The 22,618-nt window shown below is 32.3% G+C and overlaps 1 protein-coding gene across 1 annotated transcript in view; it reads right to left on the minus strand.

The window, feature by feature from the left end:
- LOC129231460 (complexin-like) overlaps positions 1-15,423 on the minus strand; it is a 52,737-nt gene extending 37,314 nt beyond the window's left edge. The window contains exons 1-2 of the mRNA XM_054865782.1: positions 15,151-15,423; positions 8,955-9,025 (exon numbers count right to left, since the gene is read on the minus strand). Of these exons, the coding sequence (XP_054721757.1) occupies positions 8,955-9,009 (55 nt within the window). The 5' untranslated portion in view covers positions 9,010-9,025; positions 15,151-15,423. The remainder of the gene's footprint in view (positions 1-8,954; positions 9,026-15,150) is intronic.
- Positions 15,424-22,618: the final 7,195 nt, after the last annotated feature.

The following is a 22,618-nucleotide window of genomic DNA, read 5'->3' on the forward strand; positions in this document are numbered from 1 at the left end:
CGATTAACTCCTCGAAGTTAATAAAATCACTTAGTCACAATACCTTTACAATTAAGTTAGCCCATTGACATGCAATTGCTTTTGTGAGATTATCTCATTAACTGAATTTTAATTTAGTATTATTATTTTGTAAACGTATGAAATGCCACTTATTTCCTGTGATGAGTACCTTCTCAGGAATGGCAATGTTTGTGATGAAATGCGAGTCATATTATTTTTAACACAACAACAAATCAACAATGTCTTCTCAATGCCTAGAACAAAAATTCTCAGTAAATTAATTTAAAAATGCTTTATTTATTTATTTACTATTATGTAAAAGTATAAAATGTCACATTTCGTGTGACGAGTAGCTTGTCTAAGGAAGTGCAATGTTTGTGAAGAAACTTGTTTCATACGATTTTTAACAGAACCAGTCAGCAATGCCTTTTCACGAGCCACATATTAGAAATATGTATCTCACCATCATTATTTACAAAATATTTTATTTATTTATTCCATTATTTTTTATTGTTATGAAAAAGTACGAAACGCTACTTTTCCGTGCGACAAGTAGCTTCTCTAACGAAGTACAATGTTTCTAAAGAAATGTTTCATACTATTAACGGAACTTCAAGTCGCAGTCATGTTTCCACCAATATTTCTGTATTTGAAGATCGATAACTAAGAGGAAAATTCTTCTCATTTTATATCGATCTTCAAACAAGTTAACGAGTTCTGGAGAATCGTCAAGAACTATATTAAGGAAATGTCATGAAAACCTGTGAATTTTACCATCGATGCCATTTCCGTTCATCAAAGAACATTCCAGTCATTTGAATTATTTTATTTACGACATTTGTTTTTTTTCATTTATGAACTTGCAAGTGTGTAAATTAAAACGAACCTATTTAATAAGTGTCGTATAAAAGTTACATATATTAATTACATAAATGTTCTCTCTTCGTATATCATTTTAAAATAAGGTGCCGTCACTCCAAGTGTATTATTTATTTCCTGCTACAGTCATCTTAAAGTGAGACAAAAATTTGAATGTTTACATTCAATTACTTATGATTTTCGTAAACAATAAATGGCTCAAAATAACGGGGTTTTCATAAAGTCTAACTGATAAAGAAACTTTATTTGAAAAAAATCTATTTGAGATTTATTCGTAATTATTTTTTTAAAATAATTTTAATAGTTACATCAAGTTTTTTCCCTATTGGTACAATAATGGCAATACGCATGAAGGTGGTGCTAAAAGTGAAAACTGAAAATGACGTCTATGAAAGAAAACACTTCCAGGGGCACCGCATGGTGCGGGGGGGGGGGGGTTAAAGTCAACCCATAGAGCCTTTTGTTTTAACTCACATTTCCAATTCTGATTGGACAGTTTACATCCTTTTAAGACCGGCTATGAACAAAGCCTCAACTCCCAGATGTTAAATTCTAGTGCCTGGCTCGAAGTTGAAAATCGTCTAAATCTTCAGAGAACTACGGAAGGTACAAAAGTGTGTATAGAAATTTTGAGACAAGTACCGAAATAAAAAAGAAAAATAATTGTGTTTAAATCTGAAATTGTTTTTTTTTTTTTTTTTTTTTAATATGATATTTCTGTATTAGTACAAGACTTTAAAAACACCCTGTGTCGAAAAGAAAACGTATGCTAATTGTAGTTTTATTTATATGCACATAAGGTACTTTTAAACTGTTCATTTTGTTTGCGTTGTTTAATAGGCCCTCGTACTTCTTAAGCCATCTTTTAGCCAGTCGTTCGATTCCACTGTGACAATAGTATTTTATTATATTATTATTATTATTATTATAATCATCATAACAATATGCTATAATAACTATCTTATTGCAGTGTTTGTGATCCACCAAGGACCAAGCCTTTAACTCTAGCCTAGCATACCTTTTCTTTTGCCTCCGCTGTAAAATGTTTTTGCTCGAAATCATAAAGCAAAAGTTATCTAATTAATTTAGTTTGATTTATTTTTAATACCTCCTATCAGAACTTAAAGCTATTATGTGATAAGCAAGCCTAAATACAGGATTTTTATTGGTTATATTGCGCAGTTTACGTGCATGCGCATTACTATTTCCAATCCCGGAATCCGGATCCCACTGGATCCCGCAGAATATTTAGCGGGATTGATCCCGCGGGATTTTGCTCTCAATCTCGTGGAATTTCCAATCCCGCAAATTTTTTTCATGCAAGCGTTATCCTGCTTTTGTCGCTCGTAAAACGACAATTTTTCACAAGCATCATATGAATTTTTTGAATCATCTTAATCGTATACCTGCAAGAAGAGCAAGAAAAACATGGTGTGTCATATGATCAACAGTGGATTTACCATTTAAGCACACAATAAAAATAGAGTATATTTTCCTGAGAATGAATTGGTAATGGTATTCTCATTCGAGGTTTCAGTTTTCATACGTTCAGCAATTGAGAAAATGCTTAAAACTTATAAGCCATTTTAAAACCTTCCCTAAAATTTAAAATCCAATTAATTAAGTTTTAGAAAAAATAGAAAAAGTACATTACAAATTCTAAAACCAGCTGGAGTAGCCGGAATGCAATGTTGGGGCACTTCTGTAAACTTAAGGAATACACTCATAACCTTTAAGTTATAAAAAATGCAGTCCAAAGAAGAAAGCAATCAAAAACCTGGTATATATTCGGCATGACTTTGAAAGAGGCGACAGAAACTTGTATGAAACACAGGATGACTCAAATGACAGTGCAGTAAGTTAAGCTGCTCATGTTTTTGAATTTCTTTGTAAAGTGAGGGTTAAAATTATTGAAGTTATCCTAAAAAATTTATTGAGACTGCGACATGTTCAAACGGTGAATTCAAGCAGTATTCACCCCTTGCTATAATGAATGAAGTGCATTGATACAATGACCAACGTTCATGAAGCAATAAAGGTATTATCAATGCAAGTAAAATTGGAAACAGCAAAACACATATCCAATAGACATCTTTTTCGCCCGAAATTTGCAATTCATGAGCAAAAGCCAAGCATAAGAAAAGAAAAATCTAGTTCAGAAGGTGATGAAGTTAATAGGGATTTTTTTCTAACTGTCCACAATAATTTAATTTGAGTAAAACCAACTGCAATGAGACACAGCAAGTGTTTTTATCAAGTGCATTATTTTTAGAGCAAAAATGCCTTCCCATCCCATTCGAGTGGCACATTCTTGCTTACCAAACCATAATTACTAATTAGGATCTGACTTTGTAGTGCTCTACAATTGACTCACGGAATTCAAGAAGACTACTAATTCAAGTAATAAAAGCAGTCTTTCCTAAAAAGCACAACTTTTTCTATTTGACATTAAAATTTAATTTTTATAAGAATAAAGTCAATCCCGCGGGATCCCGGGCTCCAGCGGGATTGGCTCCTTACAATCCCGAAATCCCGCGGGACTGAATTCAGTGCGAGATTAGAAACCCTAATGCGCATGCGTTGCGAAAATTCATATTTGTCAAATATTGCAAAATCTATGACCCACCGTAACATGAACTGGATTCCAAAAACGGGTTCCGAAGGTAAAGCATAAAATATTTTCACAATGAAAGTAAAAAGTGAAAAAAAGGTAAAGTATAAAATGTATTTTCGACTTCTATGCAGCAGTTAGGAAAGAAAATGAAAGCTTTTGAAGTCGGAGCTTTTAGCTGAAGCTCCAGAAAGGCTAAACTTCTATTTTAAAAGAGATAGAATAGAGGATAAAGATGCAACCGCGTCATTTGAGTCGAATACATATTTGGTCATCTATTTAATGGAGCATAGCATAATTTATTTGATGACTTGAATAAGAACGTTTTGAGAACTCTAAAGTAAAGGATGTGATTACTGTGATAAAATGAACCGCATTTAATATATCAGTTTGCGTCCTCAAATATCTCTTTTATAAGAGTTATTTTTTTAGCAGATGCTAAACCAATGAGCTATTTCGAACGAAGTGTTATGCATATACAGGGAGTTCGTAATTGAACAACCCTACTTTAAAGTTGTCAAGCGGCGAAATTAACGAAATTTTGTGTAACATAATGAGACTTTGTGTGAGCGATTAAAAAAAAATAGTTCAAAACTTCGCAGTCAGAGGGCATTTTTAATGAAATACAGTTGAACTCGCTTAATACGATCACGTTTGACACGAAATCACGGCTAAAACGAACATTTTGTTCATCAAGTTTGGTTTACTATCTAATTACATTAAAAATTTCATGCATAATTCATACATTAAATTGAAAGCCTCGGCTAAGACGAACAAAAATTTCTGACTTCTTTACTTAAAATGTTCGTGATTAAATACTGTTATTTTCTTTTCAAGAAATTATGCATCGTTTTGTTAGGTACTAGAAGTCCCATTGTAAATCGAGAAGAAAATATTAAATATTTTGCATAGAAAATAAATTTTCAAAATCATTTACTCTGAGATAAAACTTCATCTTCATTGTGGATAACAACCTATTTATTCAGCGATTGCCGATTATTATCTTCCTTTTTCAATAGTTTACAAAAACTATTGAAAATGAGAAACTTTTATGGGAAATAAGTGCTTTTTTTCTGAATGTACGACTAGTTAGATTACAATGTGTGTATTAGTAGTAATATTTTAAAAAGCATTTCTTCATTTCTTCACAGTATCACTCATTTACGGTTAGCATTATTACTGTTAGCACCGGTAGTTCTTTTTAGCAAAGGCTTTGTTTAAAGAAACGAGCGGATCTGTGCATCATATGACTTCTTTTTACGCCAATTTAATGATAATAGCGCCTTGAAGTAAGGAAGGAAACACTAAACATTTTTACCTCTAGTTTCTTGCGAACCGAAGCAAAAAAAAAAAAAAAAGTTTTACACAGATTTATTTTCCCATTATTGGCAATTTTAATGTGATTCAGTGGTTAACTCTTTAAATATCACCAACATTGGCCAAATTAAAACCAGACTTAAAAAATTTAAAAAAAAAATCGCCAAATTTTTCACCAAGTTGGTGAAAAAACTTGGCGGCCAAAAGCTTGATGATATATCGCCAAATATTTGACGAATAATAACACCACTTGAGTTAGCATTGAAATTAACAATGATTTCCTCCCTAAAAAGGCGTAAAAGATCCCTTTAGGAACTTCCGAATGCAACCAAAAGGGAAGGTGCACAACTAGACCCCACTAGGAGTCTACGCACCAAATTTCACCTTTCTAGGACATGCCTTTTTTGAGTTATGCGAGATATATACGTACATACACACATACATACGTACATGCGGACGTCAGGAGAAAACTCGTTATAATTAAGTCGGGGATAGTCAAAATGGATATTTCGGGTATCTGTACGTTCTTAGACAAATATCCACGTGGGGTCGCGTCGAAAAAAAATCTCAGCATTCATTCGGGGGTGAGCAAAATGGAATTTAAGGCCGATTTTTGAGTGAAATTTTTTTTCGCGAATACAATACTTCCTTTTTTGTAAAAGGAAGTAAAAAACGCTAAATCTGTCTTTTCAAAATAGGAGTGTTCGCGCATCTGCTACTTGGGAGACATGGCGCACTGTTCTCATTCGTTTACGTGGCAGGAGAGATTAAACAGCTTATTGGCTACTTTGTATTGTAAAGAGAAAATGGACAACTTTTGACATCAAGGAATTACTTAGTAACTTAGTGTAATTTCGTAAAGTTTCAGGCGTAACTTGTTTTGTATCTTTATTTTTTTCTTGAATTACAATTTTTGCTTACTTTATTTTTTTTTCTGATTCATTATTGATTAAAATATTTACTTCCACTATAATAATGGTTATATACAGAGCTGCCAACTTTTGAAAATCCAAAATCGTAGCAGCATTTTGCAGTGGGGGGGGGGGGGAGGCGCTGCCGTAGATTTAAACAGTGATGAATTGTCAACAGTATAAAGAACAAAAACAATGATACTTAACTAATTTCAAATATGATACAGAAAATATTAATACGGAATAAAAAAATTTACATTCTTCATGGAACTTTTTGGCAGTTTTCCGCTTTTTTGCCGAAGATTCAATGAGTGGATCAGCGTCGCGATCTAAAAACCGATCCATCTTTACACCATGCAACTTTCGAAGAGCTTGTTTAGCAAAGACCGTCAGCACACGTGTAGAAGTTTGATTTTCTGAACTTAAGGTTTAGTTTTCAAGCCTTTTTTTTTCCTTTTGCGTTCTTGGGATTATAAAGTTTAAAAAAAAAAAAAAAAAAAAAAACAGAAAATCGTAATTTTTGGACCCGTTTTCGTAGCGTTGTAGTTTAAAGCTGTAACTCGTAGAAACTACGATTTTTTTCGTAGCAGTTGGCAGCTCTGGTTATACACAAAAATATTACAACAATCTAATTTTAAATGTTATTATTGTTGTTAACAATTTTATTGTATAGTTATTATTAAGAGCAATTTCTCCTACGCATGTGCGCATTCTCTGTAAAGGATATTGCGCAAAAACACCTTCTTGATTTTGTTACACCTTTTGCATTGCACTAAAACGTAACTAAAAAATTGCAATGGAAATTCATAACCAACAAATGATCTTACAGTTATGCATGAACAGTTTAGCAAAACATTATATCTAGGGTGTTTTTTTATTATTATGTTGAATTGTGCGCAAACTCTCCTACGTTTACGCTTTTTAGGTAGATTGATTATTAAATAAGCCTCTAAACACACACATGCACGCAGAAATTCATCATAATTTTCTATTCATGGATTCGAAATGATTCGAAGCTTTGATTAGCAACAGTAATTTTTCAACGAGTATAATAATTATGAGAGAAAGGGGCACATTAGGTGATGGTGAACATTGGGATAAAATTTAACAATTTCTGCCTTCAGATTTTGGTATTTGGGGAAGCTTTCCACGTTTCGAAGACTTCTCTGTATTTCATTAATGATTAAGCTTCCATTTATTTTTTTCTCGACTTCGTATTCACTTGGGTGACTTATGCAGTTTCGGTACATACTATGGCACTTTTTTAAAAATCATTTTACTTGAATTTCCAAAATAAGTAATACCAGTTTTTCTGCCATTTATTTTAGATAATCAGGATGGAATTCAGGATGCTAGCTTTTCTACTTTTCTCATATACACTGTAAAAAGAATTTCGAAGCGTTCCTGCAAAATAATGGGCAGCTAATGTGCCTAGTTTCTGCCAGTAACATATCTATCAAAAACAGAAAAGTTTTCAGCAAATAGTTAGTAACCATCTTGAAATTATCCCAGCATCTTTCTGTACAATTCAGAAATATGCTCCATAAAAGCCACTCGTGTCTGGAATACTTAAAACACCTTCAAGGAAAACTGAAATATGTTTATAGTAATAGCTTAGAACCTTCCAGATTTACCAGGAGCGCTCCAAAAACAAATATAGCCAAAGCTAGGGCAGAATCGCAAGCAAATACTGAACAGCTTATTTGCCTGTAATTCTTGCAAAGCTACCCTATTTAGAGATCCGACAATCTGGAAGGGCCGTAATTGAGCTGAAGGCGAAACAGCTAATAAAGCAACGAAATATATTTTCACATAGATAGCTAAAAATGTTTTTCTGCATTCGTGAAACATTCTGCATTCATGAAACTTGTAGCGATTCAGGAAAGGTTTTTGCAAAATACTTGTTTTCACAGGAAACTGATCGAAACCCGTGAAATCCTCTGTGACGTTTATAGATTTTCGTAGTATAGCTCCACTTTCGTGCTCTTGGAGTTAAAACAAACCCCTTGTTCGTAGTAACTTCAAACCGCGTGCATGCAATCATCATTACAAAAGTGTGAAAGGGTGCCAAACTAAGTTGAATTTGTTGAACTGTAATATTGTCACATAGGTAATAATTTAAAGTTTACTGGCACGTAGCTTTGAGATTAAAATCAATTATTTTTTTATTTTCTAGAAATACACGTGCGACGGAAAATAAGACACTAATCTTAAGTTGCTCATCACAATAATCGGCGCTTAGCTTATTATTTCTAATATCGCTTATGGTTGAAAACTGGTACTTCAGTTACTGTTTCACCTTTGTGCAATGCTTATATCATATGAGGTTCATATTATTCTTCATTTTTGTTTGCACGGAAACTTTTTTTAACAGAACCCCAATGTTTTAGTAAAACCCAACACAAGAAAAGGAGCATTATTACTTGCGTAACAAAAAAAGATTAAAAAAAGGACTCTTTTGTCTTCTTCATGTTGTTAACTTTAGGATTAATTGTAAGTTTAATCTACAAACTTTCAAAAGGACCGTTTACGAATCTACAAACATCATTTGAAATTAATCTAGTTTGTATACTAGCCAACAAACCATCAAAAGTACTTTTTTAAAAATCTTCCTATAGGTGCAAACATCAACGAAGGATAATCAAATTCACCATACTAGACATTTTTTCAAAATACTATATTTAATTAAGCCAACACAACACCTCTTAAGGCAAATATCAATAATAAAATATGCATTTAACTGATGAGTATCTCTATAAAACTTTAAAACTTAGAAATATGTTTCCACATTCATATTTAATTTCCATTTGTGCTAAATAGCATTAATTTTCTCATTTTCATTGTTCTCTGAAGATCCCGCCTCCACCGCCACTTGAAAAATTCTTTTTAAGGAAAGAAAATTGTTTCATAATATATCTTCAAAACTAAGCATCGAAACTTTCATCGCAATCGTCTGCGTTTGTAAAGACGCTTTTTTAAACATCGACTAATTATTTAAGTTAAACTGGGTTTCCACCAGAAACTAATCTTGTTAGATTTTTATTGTTGTACCTCCTAAAAGAATCAACATTCTAGAAACTAATTAATGAATAGAAATATGCACTTGAAGTAAGTGTTCGTCTAAGCAATATTATGAAACAGTATGGAGCTTTTAATTGTCGTAAATTAGGGAGAGGCAAAAAATATAACAATGAAGCTAATGACTTTAATGAAATAAGTTGGAGCTACATGGTTACCTTTTACTGCGTTGAGCTTGCTGCCCATCATTTGTTTGGCGACGAAGGCCGCCATCCTGCCTATTGATCATCTGAAAGAAACATTTACATTAAAAAACTTTCGCAACGTAATCAAATGAAAAATTGATCTTTAAAAAATATGTTACTTGATCTCATGCGAAATTAGATCAATAAATATTATTTATGTACTTATTTTGCGCCTGGAAATCAAAAGTTTGTACTTTTTTGTCACATATTTAGGTTTGAGAACTAATGCATGTATTTTACGTGTCCCAGAATCTGTGATTAATAATAGAATGGATTATAATTGCTAATTGAATCTTATCCAACAGACGACAACTTAAATGCCCTAATGGTCAACCGGCAAACATGTCATCCAATCAAAGCGCAACAGTTGTTGAATAGCAACAAAATCAAAACTTGATTGGCTAAGGGCTTTACTAAATTGATGGACTAATGTTGTAGTTGCACGGACTAATGCAAACGATAAATTAATCTATTGCAATTTTGACAATTAATGCTCTTAGAAATTATGTAGTGAATAACGCATACAAAATTTTCAATTTATAATGTAGAATGTTTATTCTACATATGATGCACTAAAAATGTATCAAATGTTGATTAAATGATTGTTTCTGATAATGTATATGTACAATTCATGTGCGCAAAATTAATGCATAGTTTTATATCGATTCCAAAGTTAATGTCGAGTCGCATTTGATCGCACAGTTAAAAAAATAACGGTATCATGAGTTAATGTACCGGGTGGTTATAAAAGAAGTATCTCTATTTGGAGCGGTCTGTATATTGAAAGACTTAGCTGAATGAAACAAAAGTTAATACACTTACTAATCAGGAAGGAGAAAGAAGAATGAAAAGATTTTTAAAAATCATTACAACAATCGTCGACAGATGGCGCTTTTGAACATATAATGAGTAATACAAGAACAAAGAATTAAAATTGTAAAACCAGATGGAATACCTATGTTGATGAAAAATGTTAAGTTAGGTTACACTTGCACATGCGATGCTGATCAAGTTGAGGTTACACATGATCATCAAGCTGGAGAACACAATCTAGCCAGTGCGCGGCGTGCTGTCAACTGTGGAATGTAATGCATCAGAAGAGATATTTTCCACACGTTGTGTTATGTCTTACTTTTAGATCATAGAGGTTTGCGACATTTCCACGGTACACATTAGATTTGCATACGTACAAAGCCAAAAGCCCTACAGCATTAAATCAGGTTATCGAGGTCCCGCCATATGAAAATGCCGACTTATTACCCTATGATTAGCAAAATGTTGCCATAAATACTCTTGTACTGCTCTACCAGTGTAGCGTGGGGCTCCATCTTGCATAAAAATAGTCTCAGAAGGACACCGTCTATGCTACATTTGAGTAACTACGAATACTTGCAGCATGCGCAGGTATTGTTGGGCAGTAACCGAACATGTTTCAAATCCTGTTAATCCGTACATAACTCCTCAAAAGAATAAGGACCAAAAACGAAATTTGGGAATAAGGACAAAGGAAAAATGACTGATTCTTGATTTTGCTCATGATTAAAAGTGCTTGAACTGGTAGCATCATTTGTTGGAGTCCAAAGAGCCAAATGTGGACTATTTGTAGCAACTATTATTTTAATTATTTTTCCATTCTTTTCCCCTCTTCCTGATCATTAACTGTGCCACTTTTTGTTTCATTTAAATTATTCCTTCAAGCTACAGCCAGTTAATATAATTTGAACTTGTCTATAGTGCTTCATAAAAGATTAAACAATCAAATTGGTCAATATTATGTGTGCAAACATCCAAATAGAGATATTTTTTTTATATCCACCCGGTACTTACACAAACCAATACTCACTTGTAATCAATACGCTTGCGCAGTCTGTATCTAACATAAAATCAAAAGTAGAAACATCTATAATGCCCAGGGGCTGGTGAACGGCAGTCTCTGAAAATATTTTGCCTTTTTTTTTCGTTTTTTGCCTTTTTATTATCTATTTTGTTTTATTTTTGTACAAACATTCTTATTTGGTTTTTGCTCAAAATAAAGCGTTGGTTTACCTTCAAATTTCAGTATTTTCATTGATATACAAAGCTTTAGGGAATAAAAACCGCGTTTCTTAAAATATCTCTAAAAGACCTTTTTTTTTTTTTTTTCAGATACTGTCCATGTCAGTATTTACCTTTTGACTTAAGTCACTAAATATGAACTTTTTTTTTTGACTGTTCGTGTGGCTAATGTTCAGAATTAATATAACCACATCTAGATCTAAGATTGATTGAACCTTTACCTGTTGGAAATTTTATTACTCTCATGATTCTCGACAACACGTCAAAATTTAAGCTTGCGTAGACTTGCCCACGGAATACATTAGTTTGAAAAATCCATTATGGTCAAACATAAGCTAAATTTGGCTTACGAGAAATAAAGCATGTAGCAGTGCAATAATTTTATTTATTTTATTTGTATTTTTTTATATTTTGTTATTATTGTTGTTCAAAAGAACCTTTCAAAAGTGATCTGTCAATCAATCTATTTTATAACTTTAATGTTGCTCGAAAAAATCAAGATACATGAAATTTTTGATCTAGAAAGATTAGAGATTAATTTTGTAGAACTAAATAAATACTTTTTTGAATTAGAGTTTTCGAATTTACAAATAATAAGACTTAATGCGAAAATTGCTATTCATTTGCTTGTTTAGAATAGAATTCTATGTTATATCCTATTCTGAAACCGATTCCGATAATGATGATCGTGACGACTTGAATGATTGTGACTATTAATTCAATTACTTATAGCAGTTAGCAATGAAATTGTATACTTAAAGGATCATATTGAAAGAAAAATGAATGTTGGGGTAGACTGCCACCACCTGGGGAAATGCCGCCACACTTGATATTTGAGTCAAGGAAACCGGATAGCCGTCCTGACTGCTCCTGGCCTGTAGCGAACGATACTACAACTAATGCCCCCAAGTCAATAGCAGCCTCTGCGCGTTTTGTTTTCTTCTTATTGTGACGAACGTTGTTTTGAAGAAGTTTGATCTTATTTTTCGACTTTGAATAAGCTGAGGTACGTACCTTTAGATGCGACAATGGCTTCTTTTGCTGTGAACAGCCTTTAACTAGATATTTTAGCCTATATTTTAATCATTAATATTGATCACTTCCGTTTGTTTTGAGATGTCTTTAAATCTTTATTTTTTCCATCTTGTCGAATCGGGGTTATGACGCCACTTCTAAGGGGGGGGGGGGGGGGGTGATGCCGTCATGGTGGCGGCATTACCGCCGAAAGCATCTTTCCACTGTATGTGCCAAAAGCCATTTTTTAAAGGAAAGAAAATGTGCTCTTGTAAATTTTGCTTAGTAAAAAGAGTTATTTAACGGAAGTTAGTCTTAACGGAAGAAACTGGTGAAGAAAATAATCTTGTAAATGCGAGCAATACGTCTAAAGGTGAGTTACTTGATGTAGCATCTTGCTCATCAAAGACCGTTCAGGAAGTGCCTCAAAAAACCTTTCTTTAATCGCTAGAAAAGTTTTTACCAATTCCAAAATTTGCAGCAAAAAGAGTAGAGGAAAGTTCTAAAAGAAAAGGCCACTTTTCAATTCTAACTAGAACTCCAATGAATGCAATTTTGAGAGAAACAGTGGCCAAAAGAAAGGAAAAGATATTGAAAAAGAAACGAGACGTAATAAAATCTGCAGCAAAGGCTTTGGGAATGTCCATCAAAACTGAATCCAAGGCAAAGAAAGAGAAAGCAGTGACAACACGGCAAAAGAAAATGAATAAATCTAATAATAAAAGGGGCAAGCGACTTTTTAGTGTTAAAATCTCTGCAGATGAGGAGGACATCGACGTCAAAAAGTTTTGTGACGATGACGAAAATGACGACCTTTTTGATCCAAACGGTCAGCTTTGTGCTATATGCAATAAATATGGAACGAACGAACTGTGATACAGATGCACTTGCTGTGGCAAGTGGGATCATTCAGAGTGAAGCGATGCTGAAACAGCTTAAAACTACATTTACGATTTATGTAAATTTTAAGAAAATCAGATGAATTCAAAATATTATTTTTTCACTCTTATAAACTAAAAACGTCATTTCTTTCGCTTTTCAATTCTTATATTGTAATGCTAATTGCATATAGGATTTTCAATAAATTTTCTTTCTTAGTCTTTTAGTCATATTGGCTAGTGGCGGGATTAACCCAGGTCCGCGGAGGGATTACCCCAGCTGTCTGGGTAATACCGCCATATTGCAGAGGTTGACAAATTGATGTTTTATGACTATTTATTTTATAGATTTATTAATAACAAGTTTTGTATACATTCTCAAGATGGCGTACAATAATCCAAAATATTGATTTAGCTCATAAATACGATTTTTGATGGTGATAAAAATTGAAGTTCCTTAAGGTGGCGGCATTCCCCTGGTCTACCCTTATAATACTGTTTGAATCCTTTATTTTTGTGTGTTTGTTTCCTGAAAACAATTGAATTCAGCTAGCACGACCATTAGTAGTTTTTAACATGACCGTAACTAGACGTGTGGGACTATAACCAGTTAAACCAGTGTAGTACAATTTATTTCTAATAGTATACATAAATCATAACTGTAAGTCAATGAAAAATGTCAATATAGCTATAAAAGTCCAATTTATAAGTTCCAACCCTGTGATATTAGTTTTTTCCATGAACTAAAATTGTGGCATTTGTATCCGAACTTAAAAAAAAACCCTTAACCATGCCCATAACTATAGTCATTTACCGTACCAAAATACTGCTAGAAAAGGTTATTTGTAAAGGAATACGGGACTAAGTGAAATAGTTAAAATACCTTCCTTTTTCAAAATGAACAAGTAGGAAAATTGTTTTTAAATTATAGTACATACCGAAAGAACAGTTTATTTTATATTAAAACTTGCATTGAAACATATTATTTTTCATTTCTGGCAGTAACGTTATACCTTCAAAAAAATTTATTTTTCCTGGAGCAAAGTGAAGAATAAAATTCTTTTCTAGAGAAATATTTTCGATTTGATTTTTTAATATATTTTTGATCAAGACTCATTTTACAGTATTTTGGACAACTATGTAGAGTCCGTAACATGACTTTTTTTGCTATAACTGGTTTAATTTACTGTTTGATTAGCACATTATTTTGTTTTGAGTTTGTCTTATCAACTCACAAACTCAAATTTAAAATTTGTTTTAATCAAACAGAAAATTAAATAGTTATGGGGAAAAAAGTGTCCTGTTACGGACTCCATATGTGTCCAAAATACTGAGAAATGGCGAACGAATAAAAAAATAATAATGAGTACATGAATAGGTAATGAAAAATGAACGAATAAATTAATAAATGAGCAAGTTAATGTAACATAAAAATAAATGAATGTATAAAATTGGGAATGAATAAGAAAATAAGTGAATTAATTAAGAAATGAATGATTTATTAAATCAAGGAATGTAAATGAATTATTCAATAAATAAATACGTAAGTGCATTAATAAATGATTGAATAGGCAAACAAAATTAACTATTTCACTTTGCTTCATACACTTTGCTTGACTAATCGTGCATTTTCAACAAAAATAAGCGTACTATTAAATAAATACTTCACCGAATATTAGTACATCTCAATTAAACTTTAAAATATTGACAATAGGGACTTAATTACATTTTATAAAAATAATTTTTGACTTACAGCAAAGTATTACAATATGAGTATCAATTTTTAACATTGCTTGTATTATCATACACTTCGATATTCAGAGGTAAATTTTTTCTGATGTTTTTTCTATATGTATCGCTGCATATTTAAAATATTATTAGATAGTTGGCACTAAAAACAGAATTAAAGTTTACCACTCCACTTTGCTCCACAGTCCTCTACTATTATCTAATGCTGAATACTTATAAGTACTTCAGCTTTTCCATGAAATAATGAAAACAAAAGCTGCGAATTTGCCAATTATAATCAGCTGATCAATAACTTTCAATATAAAAATTTAAATTTCTTTTTCGGAGAATTTCTCAAAAAGTTCTGCTTCTGTGTAATCAATACAAGTTGTGTTTGTCAAGCTTATTTTAAGGAAAGTTTTAAAGCTTTATATTTTATATAAATAACCAGTAAAACAAATATTTTTCCCGGATAATTTATGCTTAAGATTTACCTTTCAAAATGTTCTCTTTCTTCTCCTTTGACGCCATTAGTATGCTTCACGAACATGATCCAATAATACGCAGTTCCAATGCACGAAGAGTTTCTTTTTAAAAATATTTTCGTCTATACACTCTCTGTCGTTTAGTATTTACCAAAATACTGCTTAAAAGGTTATTTTTACTATTATCTAATGCTGAATATTTATAAATATTTGAACTTTTGCGTGAAATGATGAAAAAGTCAAGCTGCAAGCTGTCAATTACAGGCAGCTAATGAATTACCTTTATTCCGAAGATTTCAATTTCTTTTTCTAAGAATTTCTCCTAAAGCTTTGCTGCGGTGTAATCGATACGTGTTATCTTATCTATTTCTTTCTGCCTTACCTTACATTATACACGTGTCAAATTATCGTTTGCTTCGTTCATTTTGACGTAAAACATACAAAAAAGAAAATCTTAACTTTCTTCTTCGAAATCAAAATAAGTTTCACAGTGACATTAATTTTAATAAATCTACAAGGAAGCAGTTGCGTAGCGAGCAAATTTTCGTGGTGTGGGGCTTACATTCATTTTTAAACCCACACAGATGGACGGATATAGATATAAATAAATAGGTTCAAAAAGATAGAGATAGATAAATAGATATATTAATTGACACATATAAATGTGTGAACATAGAAATTGATAAATATATTGATATACACAGATAGATATAAGTAAATGGATAATCATAGATAAATGTAGATGGTTAGCTATATAGATGAATGGATAGATATAAATAGATTGATGTAGATGAATGGAAAACTTAGATAAATATAGATGGATAGATTTATGGGTGGATGAATGGACTGGACATAGATAAATATTAATAGATTGGTCGAGTGGGTAATAGATAGAGATATATAAATATATTTATTGATAGATATATAAATGACTGTTGATTGAAAGATAAAAATATGCAGACAAAGATCGATATAAATAGATGAATCGATACAATTAGGTAGATATAAATACGTGGATAAACGTATATAAATACTAGCTGACTCAGCCACGCGTTGCTGTGGCGAAGTAGTTGGATTAAAATTTTCTTTTACTTAATATTTTGATAGAATCTAATTAATAGTTTCAGTAAAGCTTAAAATAGTCTAGCCAATTTTAAAACATATGAGATTGATAATGGGCGTGTTCGGCAGAATTAAGTACTTATTGAATTGAGTAAGTATTAACTAAATTTTCAATGGTAAAAGCACTATACTTACCCTTAGTAAATTTTGCAAGCATAACTTCAGCCAAAAATTAAAGCAAAATAACTTGAAAGTGATAGTAAATATCGAAACTGATTGTAAAATATCGGAACGTAGAAATTAACCATAAACCAACATACACTTTTAGAATATTCACTACATTTTATTTATATCAGATTTCTGTATAGTTTGTGATCAATAACTTCTTTAAAAAATACATCAACTAAATTAAAAACCTATAAAAATTAAATTTTATAAATGAGGTAGATAACATTGACTTCGATATATTGTTTCTATTATTTGAAAACTGAAAATTATCTAAGCACGGAATTGTGCACAATATTCTTGCTTAACCTGTCTTTTGCTAACATGAATAGGTATAACTTTCCCACTTGTGAGTAGGCGATAAATAGTTCCCCATGAGATAAACATGTATGTTTCAAGTCCAAACCGAAAGTAGACATTGTTTGGTCTCGAGATCTATTTATGGTCTTTGCAAAAGCTAAACAAATCGGAAATTGAAGCCTTTCAAATGTGTTTGAAAATTATGACGCTATTAAGGGGTTACGTGGCAACACAAAAATTTCTCCTTTAAACTTTTCCGTCAAAATTGTTGAAATTTTGATGAAGAAACGTGTACTGTTCCATAATCTAGTTGGGTTTAAATTGTGAAAAAGAATAATTGGTGAACCAATTTTCAACCGGAAATCGTCTAGTGGCATTCCTGGTATTAAAAGAGTTTTAAAAATTCGGTTGGAATGTTCACGGCTTTGTTTTCATCGACAACTGTATAGCCTTGTTCCGCATCAACGGTCAGCACATTCTGTTTAATTTTTTTTTCAGCTGTCAGTAATGGCTCATTATTCACAATAATCATAGCTAAGACACCGTCATTTCACTGTTTTTTCTCGTTGCAAATCAGCGTCAACTAAGTAGGTGACCAATCGATCAGGTGATAGCACACCATAATGACTAAAAACCAAATTTGAAATTGAAATGCATCAATCTTCAATCAACACTAAAGCTTTATTATACATCTTTGGTGTAAAATCTAGATTTGGACATCGGTGTGTTTGTTTACCTCTATGGAGTACATCTTCAAGCATAAAATTTATACAATTTCTCCACAGAAATTATGATTGTGTTGGATATTATGTCGTGAAAATTATCTTAAACAGTTGACGAATACTGTTTCTCATTATGCAAAACCTGCTTTAGAAAATGCAGCTCCCAATGATTATGTGCTACCAATAATTACAATTCGCGAAATGCATCGTGATATATGTATTAAACACTCGAGAATTAACGGTCCGCAAATATTCCCGTCTGTTCGGGAATATTAAACAAAAACAACTGCAAAAACAACATTCACTTTGTTTTGGATGGAGTTTTGGTCCCAATGTCTTGGCTTTATTTTTCAATTATGCCCGAGATTGATGAACGTTGTATTCTTTGTTTGCGTGGCTTCCGTATTTTTTTTTTTTTTTTTTTTTTTTTTTGATTTTATTCAACACTGTAAAAACAATTAAGAAACGTCCTGAAAAAATAATGGGCAGCGAATACGCCCAATTTCTGTCAGTAATATATCTTGCAAAAAGGTAGGAACGTATCCCACTAAAAGTCAAAAAGCTTCCTAAAACTATCCTGAAGTCTTTCTGTAGAATTCCGAAACCTCTCCGATTCGAGACAATCATTTCTCTGAAAACTTTAGAGAGAACCGAAATAATATTAAAACTAATAGCTTGGAACATTTTTCGACTCACCAAGAAAGTACCAAAAGCATTTTCGCAACTATAGCCACTGCTAAGAAAGACTTGCAAGTGTGCTTAAAGAATTCTACTTGCTTGTTACTCTCGGAAAGTTACGGAATCCAGAGACTCACTTGCTCCTATTGGGAGTCACGTCAATCTGGACGGTCCATGACGAAAGTAATGAAATTAATTCATCACTAAAATCCTTTAACCTTCTTGAAATTATCCTGGAATCGTTTTGAAGAATACAGTACTATCCCAGAATAAAAGCCATTCGTGTCGGTGGACTTTCAGAAAAAACGTTGGTAAGTTGAACTCAAAGCTTGACACCTCTCTATTTTTCCAAGAAAGTTCCAACAATAATGCTGCAAGCATTGCGAAAGGTAGACAGACTTGTAAGCACGTACCACATTGAGTGGGAGGTCTGCGATTCCTGCAAAGCTACGGAATCCAGAGGTTCATTCACCCTCTCTCGGAGTTTAGACAATACAGCCGGAACGTAATTGACCTGAAGCGGATACACTTAATAAATACGCTCAGTTAATCTTTAAACTGTCAGCTAAAAATATCTTTCGCAACAGTGAGAAGTCATCATTCATGACGTTTGTAGCAATTCGGGAAACTTTTTGACCTAGATACTTGATTTATAAATAAAATTGTTCAGGACCTGTGAAATTCCAACATGTTCCACGGAAATAATCAGTGACATTTCGGATTTTTTTTACAGCGCATCTAAAATAGCGTGGAAGATTGGTAAATAGTTTTATTTCTAAGAATCATGCCATACACATTAGGTTTTCGAAAATGTAACAAAAAAAAAGAAAAAAAAATCAGGATCGTTTTTGGTGGTTCAAGTACTCTTCGTAGAAAATATCTTCGGTAAAATATACTCGTTGACCGTTTTCAAGATGTACTACAAGATGCTGTACATAAGGGTCTCTTTCGTATATGGAGAATCTAAATTATGCGAGATAGCTTCGTTGCTGCTTATACATCCAATCATCGCTCACTGTGTTATTTCGTCAATTTTGTTCATATCTCGTACCTCACATGAGACCTAATAAGGACTTTTAATAACGTATTTGACAAAGTATTTAATGCATTTCACGGAACTGCAAAACTCCACATTTATATGAGCCTCATACGTTTTTAAAAGCAGTGGTAAGCATGGAACTACCTGCTGCTTATCAATTTCAACTTGATTTGTAGAATTTGACATTTAGATTGAAAAGTGTGGCCTCTATACTCCTCTTTTCTACGGCGATATAGTTAATAACCATCAATATCCGTAATATAGTATCATTTGTAAATTTTAGTCAATTTAAGAATAAAATATTTGAGGATGAATTTACTTACAGCGCCATCTAGTAAGAATTTACAAAACCAAACAATCAATGCACATTATTAATGTATTATAAATATTTTATTTACAATAAAAAATTATAAAAACCATCCTATCTTTTAAGTTGGATCAAATTACACATACGTATGAAATTTGATAAAAATCGGTTCAGTAGTTTCGGAGTTTACCCCGAACAAACATCGTGACACGTGATTTTTATAGATGGAAAGCACAGATAAATGTAGATGGATGGACATATAGATGGATCTATAGATGAATAGATAGATAAATACTAGATAGCTAAATATATACGTAGTAGAGCAGTAGACACACATAGACGTTGTAAGTTTTTGAAAACACATTTTTTGATTGTCTCTGTATTATTATATATAGTAGATCCATAATTTACGGGGAGGTTACGTTCTACCAAAATGCTGAGTAAACCAAAATCGCGTAAATTAAGACATACTAGTAGTGATAAAATATAGGTTACGTTTCATAGATTTAAAAAAAAAAAAACAACTTCATTCTAGTAATATGAAAAAATAGATATAAAGTTTAATGTGTGTATTTATTCCGATATACATATTTAAAAAAAAAAAAAAAACACGAATCAACTTAACGTTTGTATAAAAAATCTGGTCATGAGTCTTTGGGTAGTTATTATTTTTCTCTGTAGTTCTTCGTGGGGCATTAACACATCCGAGATAACTCGCGTCACTTACATGACGGCATCTTTCTTCATCGCACCAACTAATCAGAAAGACCATCATTTGCCATTGTCAAGGAATGTCGCAAAATTTTCAGTGAAAAAAGTGAAAACTTTTGGTTGTATGTCATCGGTATCGATATCCTCACTGGTTTCGTTTCATATTAGTCACTTCTAAAAGCTCTTTTTCCAGGAAGTACTAAATTGTGGGAGTTAATAACTTTACTTCTGTAAAGAGCTCTGGAACCTGGACCCAATCGCAAAAAATGGCGTCAGTGGCCCAAGCTCGCTCATTAGCAAGCCAAAATGCAGTTTATAGGGTGTTATCTGCAATCTCAGGTGTTAGGAATTTGAAAGAGGGGAAATTTTATCCGGGTTTGCAATGCCAATTCTACTTAAAATCAAAAGTTGTCCGGGTAAAATCAAATAAAAGTGTCAAATCTTAAACCGCATAAAATAAACCTGCTTAAAATGAGAGTCTGCTGCATGTATTTTTAACGGTATTGGTGAAAACCCCTATACTACCGTCCTAAGCGCAAAAGTCATATCTGCATCTGAGTTCAAAATGAAAAGTTGCCGTTTAAAGTTGTGTTCCTCCATGTATTTCATACGGATGCAACTTTTCAAATTAAAAAATATATATATTTCCTGTTCACAAATGATTATAAAACATTGTATTTACGTAAGATATGTGACAAAGAATCACTTGGCGACACTAACTCAATTTTGATAAAAAGTGCGATACGACCTTTTAGCTTAGCACGGCAGTATAACCCCTTTTTTCGCTACATCACTGCAAGGAAGGGTATTTTTTAAATATGTTTATAGGTGCGCTGAAGTCTGAGTTCTTTTCTTGACAAGCAGCTCGTATTCCGTATTACAGTATCAATCTTTCTTCATGATCAAAAGCGCAAAAAATTTAACATTAAATGCGTTTAATTTTTGAAACGCATGTGAATTTTTAAAAAAAATTATTCAAGTAAGAACTCATTAATAATTTTCTAATCAAAAAATAAGAATAATAAACAAACATTTATGCAACTCAACCGTTTTATGAATATAGCTCTTTTAAAGAATTTTTAATTATTCAACCCGCATAAACATAAAATTAAATGAAAGAAAAAAACTGCATGAAATGAAAATTTGCAGTAAACTACGTCATTTATTAGTTATGCATATTTTAATCATTCATGTTTTCGCCTTGTGACTAATTAACATTTACAAATAGCAGAACATTCATTAGCAGAATTACTCATTTGTTCAAAACTAATTTCACGTTTTCAGTTTTTCTTATGCGTTATTTTTTAATCTCTTTAAATGTTTTGCTCAAATTAGCGAAACACAACATTTGAAACTAAAAGCCAGTATTTCTAAAATGCTACCTCAAAACATCGCGTAATCAGCACTTTTTTTAAAAGTTTGTCATCACTTCGTTAATACAGTTTTGCGTCACTTGATAAAATGTTGCAACCGTAATAGGGGAAAGTAGATCTAAGTTGAGCTGTCAGGGAATAGAGTTTTCGAATAGAAAAACGTTTTTTTTTAATTCCATGTAAACCCTCCAAATTTATGGTGTGACGTATCGACAAATGCACAATTTCCTCTCTCAATACCCTATTTCGTTTTCCCCCAATAATTATTTAATTTATTCTCAACTTTCTTTTGTTTTAGCGCATTTTAATAATATATTACGATTGCTTTTATGTCTTCATTTCATTTTAAAGTTTTTAAGGGGGTAAGATAAAATGGAAGCAATAATGGCAACCACCATTGTAGAAATTTCAAGGCATTTTTTAAGATATTGCTCGCTGACACCTTTTGCGAAACGGTCTTCGAATAACCGCTTTTATTCTAAGAATCAATACAATTGCTTAGTAAAAATGCAGATGATTTATTAATATTCTACCATGTACAGACATTGTCAAATATATGTTAAGAAATGAAACATGATGTAGTAGTGTTTATTATGAAAAAAACATATGATATATATCGCAATTTCCAAGCATCAAAAAGAATTTTCGTCATCACATTCTACTAAAAATGTTAATTTAGTTCAGAGAAATTCCCAAATTGTTGCTTAAAAACTTGCATTGAGTTGTGGAAAAGAAAGCAATTAATTTCTTCAAACGTTTTAACGTGAATTCTAAGCAAGCTTAAAAATATGCTTAACGATGTAAAAATATTCTTTTTCTGTACTGGCAGTTGAATGCTCAGATATTATGAGATACTGTTTGTTCTCGAAAGCAAAGACTACCACTCAGGATATATTCCATTTTAAAAAGGGGCGATAGGTTGCGGATGGGCACTTTTCGTTCGCATTTGCTATCTCTGTCTTTTTCGACGCTACTTTTGAAGAACTGCTGAGCCCGTTATTTTGCACCTTTTACTTCCGGGTTTCCCTCCCCATTTTGATAAAAAAGGAGCAGACTTGAC

Source organism: Uloborus diversus, chromosome 10 (genome assembly GCF_026930045.1).
Source record: "Uloborus diversus isolate 005 chromosome 10, Udiv.v.3.1, whole genome shotgun sequence".
Classification (NCBI taxonomy): Eukaryota; Metazoa; Arthropoda; class Arachnida; order Araneae; family Uloboridae; genus Uloborus; species Uloborus diversus.